This window comes from Cucurbita moschata, unplaced genomic scaffold (genome assembly GCF_002738365.1).
Source record: "Cucurbita moschata cultivar Rifu unplaced genomic scaffold, Cmos_1.0 Cmo_Scf00012, whole genome shotgun sequence".
Lineage (NCBI taxonomy): Eukaryota > Viridiplantae > Streptophyta > Magnoliopsida > Cucurbitales > Cucurbitaceae > Cucurbita > Cucurbita moschata.
The window spans coordinates 3,806,639-3,825,752 of NW_019268528.1; the positions used below are offsets into that span (position 1 = coordinate 3,806,639).

Below are 19,114 nucleotides of genomic sequence, written 5' to 3' on the forward strand. Positions count from 1 at the left end.
AAGGGCGGCCGCGACTTGGTTGGCGAAGAGGCCAATGCCGCGCCCAGATTCCAAAGGTAAATCTCTGCAGAAGGTCGATAGGTTTCTCGAGATTCTGTATACTTTCGATGGGAATGCTCGTGAGGATTCTGAGGTTAGGGTTTCTGTGAAGGATGAAGTGTTGATTGGGAAGAAAATGAGAGAGGCTATGTTGGCTAAAGGGAAACCTATTATGTTGGAGAAGGTGAGGTTTTATCTACAAAGTATGACAAAGGGTGATTTGGAGGTCAAAAAGGTGGAGCCGAAGAGTAATCAATCGGCTTCGTTTGTGGCAACCATGGCGACTGCTCCTCGGTGTCAAAGCCAGCAGTGGTGGTGGAGAAGAATAGTAGAGGATTCAGAAGGAATCGGAGTTGTTAAATCGAAAGGGCTCTGATACCATGAGAATGTTTGCTTAATTCACCACACTTAAATGGTGTGGGAAAGTTCTCTATTTATAATCAAATAAATTACAAAAATATGGAAATAGTAATAAATGGAAAGATACCTAATGGTAAAAAGTCTATAATAAAATATCAAATATGATATATATGATAAACTCTAATTTAGTACTAAATATCTTTAACAGAAGTTATGGAAAAGAGAATATGAGGGCCCAACCAAGGGGCTCTTGTACCATGAAAATTTTGTTAAAACTAGCGTACCCAAATGATGTGAAAGTTCTTTATTTATAATCATTTATAAAATCAAATAAATTACAAAGAATACGGAAATAGCAATAAATGTAAGGGTAATAAATGGATACGATGTATTTTCTTATAATAAATGGTGAGAGTGAGACATATACCAATCTATATTTCTTAGGCGACTATCCTAAACAGACAAATTGGATGTGTATTTATTGTTCTACACACGGTTCACACGTACGAGTATGGACCCACCAATCGGTTCGCTTACCTCCTAGGCCCCTTTCTTGTCGGGCGAGCATTTTCTGGTACTTGTTGATGACAAACACTCATTTAGGAATAGCGACTGTCACAGTATTAGGATAAACATAATGATGGTTCTTTTGTCTGATCGTCGCAGCGTTATGATAAACATAATGATCGTATCATGTCAAAAGATCTTATTGCATGTCATTCATATCATGTCACGTGTATCATATCATAAGCATATCATGTCTCCCAACATATCATGTCATACCGTACACGTATCATATCATAAATCATAGCATAATATGTGTTGTACTATCAAACGTATCGTACCATAACATATATCATATCATTTACATATCATATCATAAGATATATATCTATCATTCACGTATCGTATCTCAAACATATCGTTAAATGCATCGTACCATAACATATATCATATTATTCACATATCATATCATAACATGTATTATATCTCAAACATATCATCAAACGCATCACATCATACATATATTATAAACATTTCACACATTATCAAGTATATGACACGTGCAGAACCACAGGGCACGTGGCATCATACAACATCAATTTCTAACCATGCCGATGTAAGACCACTTACTTGGTTGACCTTAGCCGACGATCTATCCTATTTTCAAGATTGACTTGACTTGTCCCTCGAAGTTTGTAACGACCTTGTAGAGGAGTGGAGCGAAGGATTCAACAACCCATTTTCAAATCAAAACATGTTCATCATGTGGCTTCCGTCACGTCAAGAGGAAACTCTACCGCTAAGTTATATCCCTTCCCTTGCACCTATCGAAAAAAAGAACCGAGTAATCCTTCCACCATTTTACTAAAAACAAAAAAACAAAAATAACTTCATGAATTTTTTTTAGTTTTCAAAATTTGATTAGGTTTTTAAAAATATTAATAAAAATAGATAAAAACATTAATTTAAATAAATAAATTATTATTGTTATATATATATATATATAAAGAAAGGTGGAGCGACTGGAGCGAGAAACTTAGTATGGACAAACCTATTTGGGTGGATGGATGACATTGATTTGATTTGGAAACCCTGAAATCCCCATAGTTCCTGGAAAATTCCCCTCTGATGAACTGCTTCTCCCAATTCTCTACCTACACTCGCGCCATTTTCAGAACCACCAATCTTGCTTTTGCAGCTTCCACCTCCATTCATGGCTGCCGCTTTAATCTCTACTGGACCTCGAGCTTTCACAGCGTCACTCTTAAACCTACTCCTTTAGACTCCTTGTGTTCCAGATTTTGTCTACGTTGCTACTCCTCTCGAAAACTCCGCAAGGGCGCTTCTCCTTCTCCCAACTTAGATTCTAAACCTCCCATGGAACCAGACATGGGCGACTTCTTTGTCGTTCGGAAGGGGGACGTTGTTGGAGTCTATAAAAGTTTTACTGACTGTCAGGCGCAAATTGGATCTTCGGTATTCATTTCTTTAACTTACGAGTGGTGATTTTTGACAAGATTGTTGTCGTTAATGTGTTTTTTTGTTGTCGTTAACTTATGAGTGGTGATTTAACACTTTTTGAATTCATGTTCTCTCTGCGAACTTAGATTAGGTTTTCCTACTGGTTACATTTAATTGTTTTTGAAGTATTGGCTCAGTGATCGATCAGTTCAGCGTACTTTTTATTGCTTAAGGATTTTGTCTTACTTGACAAGCATAGTTCTTTGTTAATTTTACTTATGGTTGCCGGTTTGTTGTAACTGGTGCATTTCGTTCAGTGGATTAAGCTCGGGTGTTATCGTTTCTTTTCTGTGGCAGATATGCGATCTTCCTGTTAGCGTGTATAAGGGACACTCATTGCCGAAAGACACAGGGGAATATCTTTCTTCCGTCGGGCTTAAGAATGCTCTGTACACTATTAAAGCTGCAGATATGAGACCTGATCTTTTCAGTTCGCTCGTTCCTTGCACTTTTCATGTATGATGCTTCATTAGTTGAATGATTATCGAGTTAAAAGTTTAAGAGAACATTACTGTCATGAATTATATAAGAAAAAAGTAGGAAAAATATAGTAATTCTGCTCTTATACTAGACTTATTCAAGCATCACAAAGATTAATATTTCCCAAATGTTAGATCATCCATGTTTGGTCATTATTGAAGAGGGTGAATTTGGCCCTATCATGGGATGCTCTACAGATGTTTGCGAGAAAGGAGCATATTGTTTTAGTCTCCCTAGGTCACAATTTTGAGTTTGTACTCCATGCCTCCCTTGCCTTGTAACTTTTTATTTTGTAGAGAACACGGTTTCATGTTTTATAGGAAGAATAGTATAACTAGCACAGTTTTCACTTTAAAGTCAGACGATGAAGGCTGTAAACTACAACAACATGAAGCATTTTATACATATTGGTTTTTTACAATAGCAAATTAGGATGTTAGGTTTTCAATTTTGTGTTTATGTGGATTCAATCTCCTTCCTGGACTATCTTTATGCACTCTAGCATAAGTTTGTTGTATTTATAAAATGTTTCTGTTTTCCAGGATGAAGCTACTACTCTTAAAGGTGAGGCTTCTGGCCAGGATGCCATAAAGAAGAGATCAAGAGAGACCATTGTATCAGAAAATATTGTAAGTTGATTTCATGTCATCTTCTAAGCTAAAATTTTAATTGAAGCAATAAAGCTCTTTACTAAGGAACTTGCAACACTGAATTTGATATGCAACTTATGGTTTTTGTTGTCAATGCTTGTTTACTTGGGGTTAATGCAGATTTAAATGTTTGCAGGGGTCAACTGTTTTAACTCCTACTTCAAAAGATCCCTTGAGGAAACATGTCAAGTTGGAAGATTCCGTTGTGTCCCAAGCACCCTCTAACCATGTAAGTCAAAGTCTCGGTGATGTCATAGTGATTGGACCAATACTATGAACTGCATACTCTTGTCTGTAGCTAAATATTTGTGTACATGTGATTCTGTATTTTTTGCCTAGTGTTGCTTAAGTGGTTGATTAAAAAAAGAAATAAATTACTGCATTTTGTTTGTTGTCTTCTGAGTTGTATCAATTTTTATTTTAGTCTATTAATTAGGACGTAAATTTCTGTTTCTAAACTAATTATGTATTTGATTGTATCCTTGTGTTAACATCTTTCAAAAGGTGCCAGCTCATTAAACCTTCAGAATTTTCACGTCTGTCAAGTGATATCAAGTCATCAATTTCGTTATGATCATAATAAGGTTGGTACAGGGTAGTTCTTATGCAAAGATATAATTAGGGTCTGAAATATTACTTTTAATTTAAAAGGGCCAAAATGAAACCAGCAAATGGTTGTGGTTTCCTGATGGTAATCATATTTTATAATGAACTAGCGAGGATGCAAACTAGTGGAGTCTCTTTTTAGTTTTGTTTTGACGCTGATATGCTTTCATTTCATTGTCCAGATTCCAAAATGATATTTCCATAATACAATGGAATAGTCCCTTAGTTTATTTTTCAACTTACTCGACAGATTTTGATAGCCATTATAATATTTCATGTACAGGAATCTTGCTTTCTAGAATTCGATGGTGCCTCAAAGGGAAACCCTGGGCAAGCTGGTGCAGGAGCTGTTCTACGAGCTCATGATGGGAGTGTGGTATACATTCTTCCGTTTAGATCCCACATTACTTATGTATTCTTATTTATATATACCTAAACTATCTCTCCCCCCCTTGGAATAGATATGTAGACTGCGTGAAGGCCTAGGTATAGCAACCAATAATGTTGCTGAATATCGAGCAATTCTTTTAGGGTTGAAGTATGCACTTGAGAAAGGGTTTACTAGGATCCATGTCCAAGGCGACTCCAAACTTGTCTGTATGCAGGTTGGTTAAAATATTTTTCCCTTACAAGTATTGTTGTGTTTTTGTATTTATGTTTATGTTTATATTTTTTTTAATTTATTTGTCAACTTAATTCTTGTTGTGGCCTCACATTGTAAGCTTGTTAAGTAGGTCTCATTTTGTCTTTTATATTTAGGAAAAATTCGGAGGCATGGTTTTATTGGTTGTCTTAGGACTAAGAAGTTCAAAGCTGAAAACTTTGTATTTAAAGATAATCCTTGTAAATTATTATTACACTGTAAGAAACATTTGTACTGAAGGGAAATAATTAGTCCAAACTGCATGAAACTAATGTTGTCATACCCGATTCCGGGAACATCCCAATAGTTTTCCTGGCCCATGGTTTGCAGTCTCTGTGAAAATACTATTTCATCGAGAGTTGTACTTCTATTTTCTTCAAAGGGAAGGAGGCTAACGTCCTTTTGTCGATATGCCTGCTCTGTGAAGATTCCCTTGACACTAATTTCACCCTAACCCAAGGGGGCAGGAACGTTAGAAGAAAACACACCAATTGACAAATTGAAAAACAAGTTGTAGAACATTTGTTTAAGGCATTCTGATTCCTGAAACTTTTTCTTGCTATCGATTGCCCCTTTTATCAACACATGGGATGAAGTTTTAATGCAGTGGAACAATTTTCTGGTTAACATCATTGACGAAAAACCTTTCCTCTATTGAGATGTTAACAGACCTTACCTTCAAGTTGAAAAGTATATCATCATCAATGTAGCTCACTTCCATATGAGTTCTTTTGAATATCTAGCATTGGTTTTTGTGGCTCAGCATTGTGGAGGTTCATTAATAGAAAGTTGTAGGAAAGATCCAGAATTTGAACCAAACACAGTTCTTATATGGAGTTAGAAATTTACTAATTACTATGCATAGCAATTAAAGAATTAAAATGTATCTGGCCACGTCTTTTGGTTAGTTGCATTTTCAAGTTCGCATCCCCAGTTTCGCTCGCTAGTAGTATGGTTTTGCTGAAATACAGTGTTTATGTAAATATTTAATATTAGGGACATTTAAAGCTGCAACTGTTTTGTTATTGTCAACCTCCGTATATCAAAAGCAACCTTATCTCTTAGTCCTACCTCTCTGACTGGATCCATCTGTTTTTTTGTAAAAAATAAAATTCATGGCATCTTCGTTTGTTCCCCTTTTTCTTATGTATTCTAAATCAAGCATACTTCATTGAACAGGTTCAAGGATTATGGAAGGTAAAAAATGAGAATATCGCTGAGTTATGTAATGAAGTTATGAAGCTGAAGGATAAATTTCTCTCCTTCGAGATCAGTCATGTACTAAGGGTCAGTACCATTAATTCCTTTCTATTTGCATCTCACGATGTTGTGTAGTTGGTTTCTGCATATTATTGTTTCTTATGCTCTACGCTCTTTACTATTTAAGATCTGAAGGTGGTGAAAAAAAATATTTCCTCAAGGGTCAGTACCCTACAAACATAGGCTTAAACTGTAGCCTTATTTTAATTCAGTTTTTCGATAGAACAGTGAACGTAAGTCAAGTTTGAGTTTGCACGTTGCTTTCTCCACATTATTTGTCCGACAACCGAACGAGACTTGCATACTCGAAAAAATAATAAATACGTACTCATAAAACAGTCTGGTACTTATTCCTTATCAAGGTAATGTCCTTAATGGATACCAATTCTAGCGACCATTGAATCCATTTTCTTATTTGTTGATATCTGTACTTGTTCATTCTTTGAAATTCTGACATTCTGTCGTTCATTCTGGAAAGAATCTAAACTCTGAAGCCGATGCTCAAGCAAACTTGGCTGTCACTCTACCAGGTAATGCTTATTTGAAATAATTCTAATAACTACTTTGAGTTTTCCTTCAAGTTTAAGAGTAACCAAGGTGGTCCTTCCTATTGCAGACGGCGAAGCCCAAGAATTTGAAGAATAATAGTTAGAATGCACGGCAGGATACATCTTACAGCATAGAATTATTTTCTGAGGAATGCATTTATAGTCCAATGCTTTGTATGCTACTATTCTTTTCCCAAGGTTGACACGATCTTTGGGCATTGTTTCGGTTGCTCGCTTATGCTTCATGGCCCTGACTTAGCGAACTGAAGTTCTAGTGGCAATGGACTGGACAGTGCACAAGTGCGTTTGTCCTGCATATATGAGATAAGAGTCCTAGTTCAATTTATAACTGGAATGTTGCATTTATTTTCTTATTCGTGTTACCAGTTGATTAGGCAATGATGCAGACTATAATCGAGAATTAAAGAACACAAATTTTGGATTGTTCAATGAAGATCTTTGAGAAAGACGTTTTTTTTTTTCTGCTTCAGCCATCGAGGATTGTCAAACTTTGTAGCTTTTTCTCTTGTTTAAGTCTCGATTAGATCTTCTATTCCTTCAGTTGGCTACTGGCGTTTATAGTCTTCTTCTTTTCTAATTTCAGGATTGGTTAGATAAAATAAGACTTGTGACAATCTCAAATTGATTGGCTTGTTTGTAGTTCTTAATTTGTCGTTAAGTCTTGTTTGTAGTTCTTAATTTGTCGTTAAGTCTTATGTTGCTATTGGTTGGTTCCTTCGTTAGATGTCTTATTCATAAATATCATTGTCATTATTATCATAGAGTTGTGGCTAATAGGCCCTAGAGGCGTCATCTTAGTGCTTGTATCCAACTCATAGTTCTCATCCGCTATAGACACTACTATGAGATTCTCTAAGAGGGTTTAGTTGGCATCCCTTTAATAGGCCCTATAACATAAAGCAACAATAAAGAAGTTGTGATCAATCTAGACAGTCTACCTATGTGGTCCTTTGCTCTCATCGGAACAAGATTACAATTAGGAATTGGTTGAAAACCCCCTAACCGCACCTACAAAGCACTTGCAGATTTTCTTTGGGGCATGCATATTCAGGATTCACCATGCCAACCGAGAAGGTTCACCTTGGTTTATATGCATCAACGTTATCCATTGATTTGTCATTTCACTTTTTCGCCTCCAACCACAATATTTACAAATTGACATCTGTAGTTGTGCTTCTCTTTCAATTTTGTTCGAGTTTTGACCTCTTGAATTTAGTCGATTCCATTATTGTTTGGACAAATTCACTGATTCAATTCAGCCACTCCTATTTGGTTCAGCTTTAAGGTCAATGTGCTTTAGTTTTTCCTTTGTTTTAAGCTACCTTGAAGAAGACTAGCTTTGATTGATTTTGGGAATTGATTAAAGTATATCAAATTTAATTTATAAGGGAAAGTGAATATTGGCATAAGTCTAGGTACTGCGATAGAGTCGTCGTTGTTCAAGCAAGCAATGCACCAAGGTTTGGAATAAATACATCTCTAGAACCTGAAGAATCTCATATTCTTACACAACGGCTATGAGGAGCTAGCCTCAAACATCCTAAAAATAAGAGATGAGATTTAAACTGTCTAGACGCCCCTAGAGACTTAGATGACCACCACGACAATCCTAGAGAAAAATAAAGGTAGCTTGTATGCCGATAGCGGCTAGTACAATATTTTCAATGCTCTCACCTTTCTTTCTACTTCTGCAAGGTACTGTTGAGTTAGATGTGAGATCAAGTAGGGACGTATGACTTGAGAGAGAGTTTGGTTGTATTACCCTATGTGGTGGATTCATCCTGTGGGTGGACGTTGATCATGCAGGTAGTCAGTGGAGCTGACACATACTAGGGGTAGAGCCCCTGACCTTGGGTGACTACATGGTTTGTGGGCTCGCCAACTACCTCCCATGGATGACGAGTATGCTAGTACTAACTATGTTGTTCCTACCTATTAGAGAGTGTTCATTAAGGTAGCCGCCTCAACATCAGATACTCGCTACTCTTGCATAGGCTAAGCTAGCTACGCAAAAGTATGCGCAACAAGAGCAATACACCTAAAGCCTAGAGTAAAGCGCATGGTTACCTACTAGGTCCTAGATGCGATGAAAGCCTACAAGTAGTTTGCTTACCGAACATATTTATATACTCACTCATTTCTCTCTTTTTTTTTTTTAGGTGTTTACAGGCTGCTGGTCGAGGTGGAAGAACATTCAAGAGTTGTGTGGTCATAGAGGGAGTCGTTCCGAGACGTCAGTCTGCTTTTACATTTTACAGTCTTTTGTATTTTGTTTTATGATTGTATCTCAAATCCGTTTCCTCATTTTTAATATCTTGAATAACATCGTCTTATAATTAGATTTTATTTTATATTTAATTTGGGTGGTGTTGACTTTATTTCTATTTAAATTTTACTTAATTTTCATCTTTTATTTTATTTCACCTTTTTCTTTTATTTGCTTTTATCTTCGTCTTTTTAGTCACGATTGGAGTTTTGAAGCCTTAAAACTTAGGTCATGACATTTCTCATGTCCTCAATTAGATGCCCAGCTGCTATTCTGAAAAAAGACAAGCAAGCCTATTTGTAGGCTCTTAATCATTTTTATGCCCTAACTAAGTACCATAGTTCTAGACTTGATATTATTCACGGTTCATGCTTGTAAGACTTGAAATTCTTGTAGGTTCTTATTTATGTACTTGAGCTACTTTGATGTATATTGAGATCGTACGTACCCACTAGTCTCACATCATTCTGAAGATAGGTTTACAGAGCATGAGTCTTAAGAGGAGACATGTCCATTTTCATAAACAATACATATCACAAATCATCTCGATCGTATGTCTAGGTAGCAAATCATGCTTGCCATCCCATCAATTGAAGTTAGGCATCTTACCAATCTAGGTGAGAAATAGATCTCATAGTATACTGAAACGATAGAGAAATTTTCACTTAGTTTAAGTAAGCTAAGCTTGGTTCCTTTTCATAATGTGGTACTCAACTAGGTTTTATTATAGGGCAACTTAACTATCTCTGACATTATCACGTTTGAAGTCTTATCGAATCAACCTCTCTAGCTAACCCTAATTGTAGAGCACCAAGAATTAGTTCTAAATTCATACTTAGTATGGTCAACTAATAACATTAAAAAAAAAAAATAGAAATTAGACTTTCATAGGATAAAATAATCTAAATGAGATAAAACAAGTCATAGACGCTACTCATTGACAATGGTTAAAGCTGATCGCGATCAAATGGTCAACATTTTCTACCTGTAAATTGAATCGAGCAGAATAATAAAGGAATTTTTATTGCTTGATTCCCTCTTCAAACTTTTTTTTTCTTATCAACCCTAAGATTATAGAATCTAACCTCGTAAATTAAGAATCACTGTACCATCAAAGTCGTGGTTGGAACTCGAGTTTTAGCTTATTTATCCTTCGATTCTTTTTACAGAGTTAAAAAACATAAAAATAAAAATAAAAATCATCTAACAAACATTCCAAGAATAATTTAACTCATTATTGTGTTATATTGTGGAAGAATTTTAGTTGTGAACATTAAAATTCTGTGCAAGCTTATCGTGTGTATGAACTCCTTATGAATCCTTCATAGATTGGAAGTCCACATTAATAGAGTTGTAGAGAGACACTCGGTGAATATTTCTCCTCAAGAACTCGAGCCTATAAAAGTCTTGGGTTTCCACGAATCTTCATTAGGTTTCCACATTCGTGTTTTCTTGCAATGACTTTTAATACCAGTAAATCTTTTAACACCAGGATTTTAGAAGAGAAATCATATGGAATATTTTAATCAAATAAATAAAAACGGGTCGATAATATAGTGAAAAATATAGTATATAAAATCATTTCATAATTTAGACAAATCTCTTTAAAAAAATTTAATTAAGTTCAAATAAAATAAATTAAAGAGTCAGATTAAGATATAAAAGAATAATTAGAGAAATAAAATAAATTAAAAACGATTAACAAATGGGTCGTTGTAGTATAGTAGTAAGTATTCCCGCCTGTCACGCGGGTGACCCGGGTTCGATCCCCGGCAACGGCGTTCTCCTTTTATTTACATTTAATTGCTCAAAACGGTTCGTTTAATAAATTAAGTGCAACTCCTTTGAGACACGTACAATTTTATTAATTTATTTACTTTTGATCTTACTGTGGTTTTTTCTAATGTAATTTTTCCTCTTAAAAATAAATTGATACATTTACTTTAGATTATTAATTATCATTAATTAAATAATTATACAATTTAAATAAACAACAAAGGTATGAATTATGTAACCTTTTCTATCTAATACTTTGACTTTACTATTTATTCTTTCTTCAAATTTTTAATGTAACATTGATTTCAGATTTTTGTATATTAAGTTTACTGAATAAAAATTAAAATGTTAAGAAATTTAATAATTTAATAGAAAAATTAAAATAGGAAATTAAATTAAAAGGTTAACAAAAATTGAATAATTTGCTGACCATAAGTCTATACCTATTTAGGTTGGCCTTGTAATTAGCTTCTTCTTGAAGCAAATTGGACGATTTAAAAATACAATAATAATTTATTTGCAACATAAAACATACCTATATTATATATTTGCATTATCCAAAATAAAGTTCAAGTTTAAATACAATAAAGGAATAGAATTCAAGACAGATAACAAAACGACACATTATTGTAGACTCTACGTTTAGATCTTCACCTGCTCTATATCCACTCTCGTCCTCGACCAGGTTCTAGTTACAACCTACAAAACATGTAAGAACTAGGGCGAGTATAAAATTCAGTAAGTAACCTACTTGTAGGCTCTTAATCGTGTCCATGGTGGATACTAAGGTATTATATTCTAACATGGTTTCTATTCTAAGGATCTTGGTCAATCTAGTGCTTAACCCTAGCTTATGCACTTGTTTTGATCTCTCGTCATTGGATGAATTTGAGGAAAATGGATCTTAGGTTGTCTACTTCCACTCCACCCGCAACGCATAACACTGCTCTTGATGCTATTTCACCCCTTACAAGACCTACTAGGTCACATGGTTGTGGATATCATGAACCTAGCCATCTTGATATCCTGCACAACAGGACATCAAACGGGCAGGGCATCTACATGTTGGGAGGTCTAGGATGATTTTGAGCATGAGGCGTGTAACATAATTAGTGACGTCACCCATGCATACATAATTCATTATGCGGAAGCTCATCATAAATAACCTTGAAAAACCCAACAAAGTCTTTCATAAAGATTCATAAATCCAAAAACAAACCTAACTCTGAAAATGAAACCTTCAGTGACTGAATTCAAAATAAATCTGAATAAAAAAACTTAACTCCGAAAATGAAACCTTCAGTAACTAAATTCAAAATAAATCTGAAAAAAATAATATTTAATGCTTTAACTTAAAACAGTCAAATAAATGTAAACCCCTGAAAATATCCCCTCTCCAACTTCCATGGTGTCTTCACCTCTACCATCAACCGTACATTGGCGCATTGCCTTTACTTGAAAAATGTCGGTAGCACGTGACTTGAGTATTTTTTGAAATACTCAATAAGTCACTCCACTATTGGGTTAGATGTAACGATTCACATTTTCCATATTTGCCTTATTTGGTTAAGATTTTATTTTATTTCTATAAATGACATGATATTATGTTGTGTATTTATTCTCGCCGTGCAATTTTAAACAAAGAAGTTATTACTTTAATGGAAATGGAAACGATTCGGGTTCTGAAATAAAATAAAATCAAATAAAAATAGAATAAATAATTAAATGTAATCTCCCAAAAATCGAGGGATTTCGTGCGACACTTTTATTGAAACATTCCTATTTCCCTAAATCTCCTTATCCTAAAACCCTAGATGACTTATTGGTAAATGTCTTGAAATTAGTTTTATATTCTTATATTCAACTCTCTTCCTTCCTTCGAGATGACTTTTGCTCTCCAAACTTTTTTGGGTTTTCGAGGTTGTCTGAGAGTACGGAAAAATCAAGAGGGTTAGCCAAGAAAAACGTGTGGGGAGTTTCGCTGGGTTTTCTTCGGTGAGTGGTTGGAGGGAGAATCGACTGAAGTTGTCGGTGTAGTATACCGTTGCGCGTTAGTCGGAATAGGTGAGGGGTGTCGTCGCATCCTCGGAATTCGGGTTGTGACATCGTCGTTGGCGGCGCAGCGACGATTAGGGTTTTCGCAAATTTCGGGTAAGGAAGACGAAGGAAAACGGGTCGGGTTCACGTTCGACCTCTAGACCAGCCCACGGAACGGACGTGGGCCCTGTGCATTTCGGCCCAACACGGACGCGCGCTGCAGCCTTTGTCTCGACTCCGCACGCATGATCTCGGCTCGGCTCCGTCAAAACCCGCGGCTCAGCTTGGCGGCTTAGTTGGTCGGCTCGGCAGCTCGGCTTGGTGACTCGGTATCACTGTAATATATCGATTCCAAGGTTTTCGACCCTTCTAAAGTCATTTCTGCCCTCGGTTTTAGCATCCGAGATCAGTATGGTCCCTAAACGTTAAAGACAGCTTAGGTCGGGGGTTTATTTTGATAAATAGCATGAGGTTTAGCTAAGGTATGTTATGAAAGGTTCCTAAGTTTTTATGTGGTTATTATAGGATGTATTTAACTGCTGGGATTAGCTCGTTGTGAGTGACTTCAACCAAGACCATCGAGGTAAGTGACCTTACTTTTGGAGTTAGCTTACCGCGTGTTGTATGATGGTGCGTGCCCTGTGGCCTCTGCATGCACCATATTTATGTGATATGATTATGTGATGTATAGATTGGGTATATTATGTGATGTATGAATTATGTTGACTGTTGACTGTTTAAGTTATGTGAAGTTATGAATGAGATGTTAGTATTATATGTCATGAATATGTTGATCGATACCATAGATACATGTAGAATTATCGAGTCATGTCATGAGGTGTTTATGCAACTGGAATGTACTTTCATGTTATGTAGTATGCCATGTAATGTGGGTCATGTGAGACGCCATGTAATGTAAGAAACGTATATGCGATGTTAGCACTGCTTATGTAATGCCATGTTAGATATGTTAAGGGACCTCATGCATATATGTATGTCATGTGCATCGGGATTCTTCCCCTTTATGTTACGAAAGAATGAAATACGATATTTATGTTCGCCATGATATCATGCGGACCCTTTTCTGTTTTGTGGTGTTCGGCTACGTGTAACATGTTGTGCCCGACCAAGTTAGGCCTAGGGGGTATGTTTACGAGCCCGCCTGGTGGGTCCATGTACACGTACATGGGCCGTGTGTGAAGGAGTACCACACACCCAACCCTACCCAGAACAGGAAAGCACCCAAGGCTATGAAAAGTTAGGTCCCGCTCATATGTTGCATGTGTTTGCATTCCTAACCCCAACAGTGGGGTGACTTACTGCGTATTTTTCAGGTACGTGCTACTTACATTTTTCAGATAAAGACAAGGCGTCAATGTACAATTGACGGTGGAGCTGAGAACACCATGGAAGTTGGAGAGGGGATATTTTTTAGGAGTAGGACTGTTTTAAGTTATACCATTGAGTATTGCTTTATTTAGATTTATTGTTAAATTCGTTATTGAAAGTTTATTGTTGGAGATAGGTTGTTTTGGATTTATGAATGTTTATGAAAGACTTTGTTTTGTTTCCAAGGTTATTTATGATGAGATTCCGCTTAATAAGTTATGTATGCATGGGTGACGTCACTAATTAGGTTAAAGAAAATTAGGGTCGTTACATTAGAAATGCAAACACAAGCAACATATGAGCAGGACCTAACTTTTCATAAACTTTACATGGACTTGGGCACTTTTCTATTCCGGGTAGGGTTGGATGTGTGGTACTCCTTCACACACGGCCCATGTATGCATACATAGACCCATTAGGCGAGCTCGTATACATACCCCTTGGGCCTGACTTGGCCGGGCACAACGTGTTACACATCGCCGGACACCACATAACAGAAAAGGGCCCGCATGATATCATGGCGAACATAAATATTGTATTTCATTCTTTCATAACATAAAGGGGATGAATCCCGATGCAAGTGACATACATATATGCATGAGGTCCATTAACATACCTAACTGCCAACATCACATATGCATTTCTTACTTTACATGGCATATCACATAAGCTACATTACATGGCATATTACATAACATGAAAATACATTCCAGTTCCATAAGCATTTCATGACATGACTCGAGAATACTACGTGTATACATGACATCGATCAACATTTTTATGGCATATATTACTAACATATCATTCATAGCTTCGTATAACATAAACAGTCAACAGTCAACATATTCCATACATCACATAACAAAACAATCGACAGTCAACACAATCTATACATCACATAGTCATATCACATAAATATGGTGCATGCAGGTGCCACAGGGCACACACCGTCATACAACACGTAGTAAGCTAACTCCAACAGTAATGTCAGTTACCTTGATGGCCTTGACCGAAGTCACTCACAACAAGCTAATTCCAACGGTTAAAGACGTACTATAATAACCACATAAAGACTTGGGAACCTTTCATAACATACCCTATCTAAATCTCATGTTATTTATCAAAATAAACTCTCAACACAATCTGTCTTTGACTGTTAGGAACCATACTGACCTCAGATGGAAAAACTAAGGGCAGAAACGGTTTCGGAAGGGCCAAAAACCTTTGAATCAATATATTATAGTGATACCGAGCCGATAAGCCGAGCTGTCAAGCCGACCAACTAAGCCGCCAAGCCGAGCCGCGGAATTTGACGGAGCCGAGCTGCCATACACGTCAAGCCGAGCCGAGAGCACGCGTGCAGAGACAAGACTGAGGCTGCAGCGCGCGTCCGTATTGGGCCGAAACGCACAGGGCTCGTGTTCGTCCGTGGGCTGGTTCAGAGGCCGAATGTGAAACCCGACCCGTTTCCTTCGTCTTCTTTACCCAAAACCTCGCGAAAACCTAATCGTTGATTCACTGCCAACGACGACGTCACAACCCCGATTTCGACGATGCAACGACACCCCTCACCTATTCTGACAGACACGCAACGGTATTCAACACCAATAGCTTCAGTCGATTCTCCCTTTGGCCACTCACTGAAGAAAATCCAGCGAACCAACCCCACACGATTTTCCCCTCTAGCACTCTCAGTTTTCCCGTTCTTTCAAACATCCTCGAAAACATAAACAAGTTTGGAGAGAAAAAGTCATTTTCAAGGACAGAGAAGGGTTGAATATAGGAATACATGGGTTTCATAACATTTCTATTAAGGTAATAACTTCATTGTCGAAAATCATGCATATTTTCAGGCGGGAATAATTGCTAGAACATAATATATGTCATATATGGAAATAAAAATAAAATCTTAACGATATAAGAAAAAATGGAAAATCCGAATCGTTACAAGGCGAGTCTGACTAGAGTAGTAATAACAGTCTAACAATTATGGTAGGTTTACGACTTGAGTTATGCAATACTCTGAAATTTAATCTACTCGACTTAATTTATGGCCTGAGAGCAACATCATAGATTCATGAATTCATTAGTTCTAAGGTTCCATCCTAACACTTAAGGCACAACTTAGGCATAAGACGTACCCTAAGGTTCATAAGCTTTAATCCATGCATATCATGCCATTTGTGCATAAGTTGAGCATATTAAATTTCAAGCAAAATGAAGTTCATTAGGGTAAGAATTCTCGTAGGATAAGCATTAGGGGCATTTTCATCCTTTTTCACCACACAATTGTTTATGCCTAAAAAAAAATCCAATGACTTTGAAACCATAAAATGTTATTCATTATAATTAGGCCTCATAAATTTGTAAGATATTTGGAGTTCATTTAGGCCATAAATCGATATTTAGACGTTGTAGGGATATTTTGATCATTTTACCTATATCTTTAGTTTATGCCCTAAGCATACTCCTATGCCCATAAAAATTTTCATCAGTTCTTTATAATAAGGTATTAGACTATCCAATAAAATTTCATAAGCAGCAAATCATTTAGTGGGTTATTTTCAAAGATCACAATTTCTGAGCAAAACGTATGGTTTATATCCTTAACTCTTAGTTCATGACCTAACTCTTCCATTTTCGTAAATCTTTGTTATCTCAAAGTTCTAGTTCATTTCTAAGTTGTTCCTACAGGGAAAATTTAAGAAAAGATCAAAGTAGTTACTTGCTTGCGAAGATGTTTGGGATCTTGATTTTTGCACCCTAGAGGTCCAAAATTCTCCCAATTTTCTTTTATAAGTCCTATAGAACATTAATTTAAGGAACCAAAATGCGTTGGGTGAGAGCCCATTTTGAATGAGCTCGAAATCATGAAAAATTCAAGGTGGTCCAGTTTAGTTCACGTGGTTGGTCCAATTGAACCAGCCATGTCGTTGTCTTCAACCTTAGGATGTAAGGGAAGACGATGAAATTATGGCTTCCTACGTCTTTAATATGCCTTCCCCAGTCTCGTATGTTAGTTTTCTCTCCTCGATTTCTTCTACATACTTGTATAGAATGTTGCAAGGAGCCATTAAAGACTTGTTTTGTGGGCTCTCATTACCGTAAGGTGAATTACTAGGTCTTGGCAAATCTAAAGCTCACAAATTTTTTATTTATCAAAAACCGCGTAAAAATGCTCATTTATTGAGTAGAGTGTTCTAGATCTCGTTCACTTTTCATATCTTCAAGAAAATAATTTCTTTTATCATCACAAAGCTAAATAAATAGGATTTAACCAATAAATTAATCAAAATTTATCAAAATTTACCCATGAACGAATTTCTCCAAATTAATCAAAATTTATCCATGAAGGAATTTTTCAAAATTCTCCTGGTCCAAAGCTCAAACATCTTTATGATTTTCTAGAAATTTGCATCTTGAACTCTCAAAAATTGAATGAGATTAATCTTACTAGATGAAACTGTGAAAAATATTTGCTCATTGAGAATTTGTATGGTGTGACGATTCAGATTTACATAGCCCACAAATGTTTGAAAAATACTTGCTCAGAACATGAGGCAATAAAAGTTGGTGATTATAATGAGGAGATAATGTCTAATCTTAGTAAGGCCCACGTAGTTATTGATGTCTTATGTAGAAAGGTGGCACATAGACTAAGTTAATATAAAGGCTGACTTTAAAGAGTCGAAGTTGTTATTATGGTTAGTGAGGTAGTGATACAACTAGCATAGTTAACAATTTAGCTTACGTTGAGACAGAGATTGATTAAGTCTCAAGGAAAAGTTTCCTACCTATCTCGTGTGATGCAGTAGGTAGAAAATAAGAAAGTCAAGTGTCGAGACAGAGACCTCAAACATTTTGCGATCTCTGAGTGTTCTTCAATGAAAATACAAGGATTTGTCGATGGAATTCATCATGGAATTACTTATAGTTTCGAAATGTTACACAATAATTTGGCTCATTTATAGTGGATATGTGTTGAAGGAGATTGTTTAATTCCATGAGTTGTCTCTACTCATTTTGTTTGACAAGAACACTTATTTCACGATTAACTCCTAGAGAAATTTGTAAAGGACATTGGATAATGATTCAACTCAACACAAATTTTTCTAATATATTGAAAATATCAAATTTTTCTTTCAATTAAAATGAACTTTTTGGTGTTACTGTAAACTTGTGAAAGGGTTTTATGAAACGACAAAATAAAGGGTTTTTTGAAATGAAAAAAATAGTTAATAGAAAATTTTGAAGTAACAAATGTAGTATTTTCGCTCTTATTTTGCTTAACTAATCAAACGAGAGCTCTTATTTTGGTCTAAAATCATTTTATAATTTAGACAAATGTATTCCATTTTAATAAGTGAAAATAAAATAAATGAAATGGAAAAAACCAATAAAATAAATAAATAAGGTTACTTCCTTCAAACTTTTAAAAGGACTCGACGTCTAATTACTAAATAAAAGACTTTAAGAAAAATAGACAAACGTCGTTGTAGTATAGTGGTAAGTATTCCCGCCTGTCACGCGGGTGACCCGGGTTCGATCCCCGGCAACGGCGTTTTATTTTTGATTCTTTTTAATTCTACATCAAAACGATTCGTTTAGCTTAACTTCCGCTTCCATCTTTCTGCCAATTGCAATTTCCACCCTGGTAACTAAAATATTACAAAGAAATTAAATGTGCAGCTCCCTTGAGACACGTGGCAATGCCAGATGGCCAACAAGCCAATTTCCTTGTAATTAATAATTATATAATAATAAAGTTAAAATAAACAACATAGGCATGATTCATTGTAATTTTTTCTATCCAAAAGTTGACTAATAATACTTATAAAAATTAATAAAAGTGAAAAGAAAAACATTTTATATTCATCAATTAAAATAAAGTCATTGATTTATATTCATTAATTTTATTAAATGAATGTTATACTTGTAGGTATACGATCATATGATAATATTTTATAGCTAGCAATTTATCAAAGTTATATATATAAAATATTGTGATATATTT

At 35.7% G+C, this 19,114-nt stretch overlaps 1 protein-coding gene, 1 long non-coding RNA gene and 2 other non-coding genes across 4 annotated transcripts; all 4 read left to right on the forward strand.

The window, feature by feature from the left end:
• Positions 1 to 1,936: 1,936 nt before the first annotated feature.
• LOC111450776 lies at positions 1,937 to 7,167 on the forward strand. The gene is made up of 9 exons (XM_023091065.1): positions 1,937 to 2,379; positions 2,722 to 2,880; positions 3,447 to 3,533; positions 3,691 to 3,783; positions 4,444 to 4,536; positions 4,622 to 4,765; positions 5,983 to 6,090; positions 6,542 to 6,593; positions 6,680 to 7,167. Exons 1-9 carry the CDS (start codon positions 2,032 to 2,034, stop codon positions 6,706 to 6,708), a joined length of 1,113 nt encoding a protein of 370 aa, XP_022946833.1. The 5' UTR covers positions 1,937 to 2,031; the 3' UTR covers positions 6,709 to 7,167.
• Positions 7,168 to 10,607: 3,440 nt separating this feature from the next.
• On the forward strand, positions 10,608 to 10,679 carry TRNAD-GUC. Its single transcript has one exon. It is a non-coding gene; the product is annotated as a tRNA-Asp (tRNA).
• Positions 10,680 to 12,589: 1,910 nt separating this feature from the next.
• On the forward strand, positions 12,590 to 14,147 carry LOC111450777. The gene is made up of 3 exons (XR_002711878.1): positions 12,590 to 13,151; positions 13,237 to 13,294; positions 14,046 to 14,147. It is a non-coding gene; the product is annotated as an uncharacterized LOC111450777 (long non-coding RNA).
• Positions 14,148 to 18,589: 4,442 nt separating this feature from the next.
• TRNAD-GUC lies at positions 18,590 to 18,661 on the forward strand. The gene has a single exon. It is a non-coding gene; the product is annotated as a tRNA-Asp (tRNA).
• The last annotated feature ends 453 nt before the right edge of the window (positions 18,662 to 19,114 follow it).

Excerpts from the sequence above, each read along its gene's own strand:
- LOC111450776 (XM_023091065.1), top strand. The coding sequence starts at position 2,032 with ATGAACTGCTTCTCCCAATTCTCTACCTACACTCGCGCCATTTTCAGA. Across the intron at positions 2,380-2,721 it reads AGGCGCAAATTGGATCTTCG|ATATGCGATCTTCCTGTTAG; the intron begins GTATTCATTTCT and ends TTTCTGTGGCAG. Across the intron at positions 3,784-4,443 it reads CCCAAGCACCCTCTAACCAT|GAATCTTGCTTTCTAGAATT; the intron begins GTAAGTCAAAGT and ends TTTCATGTACAG.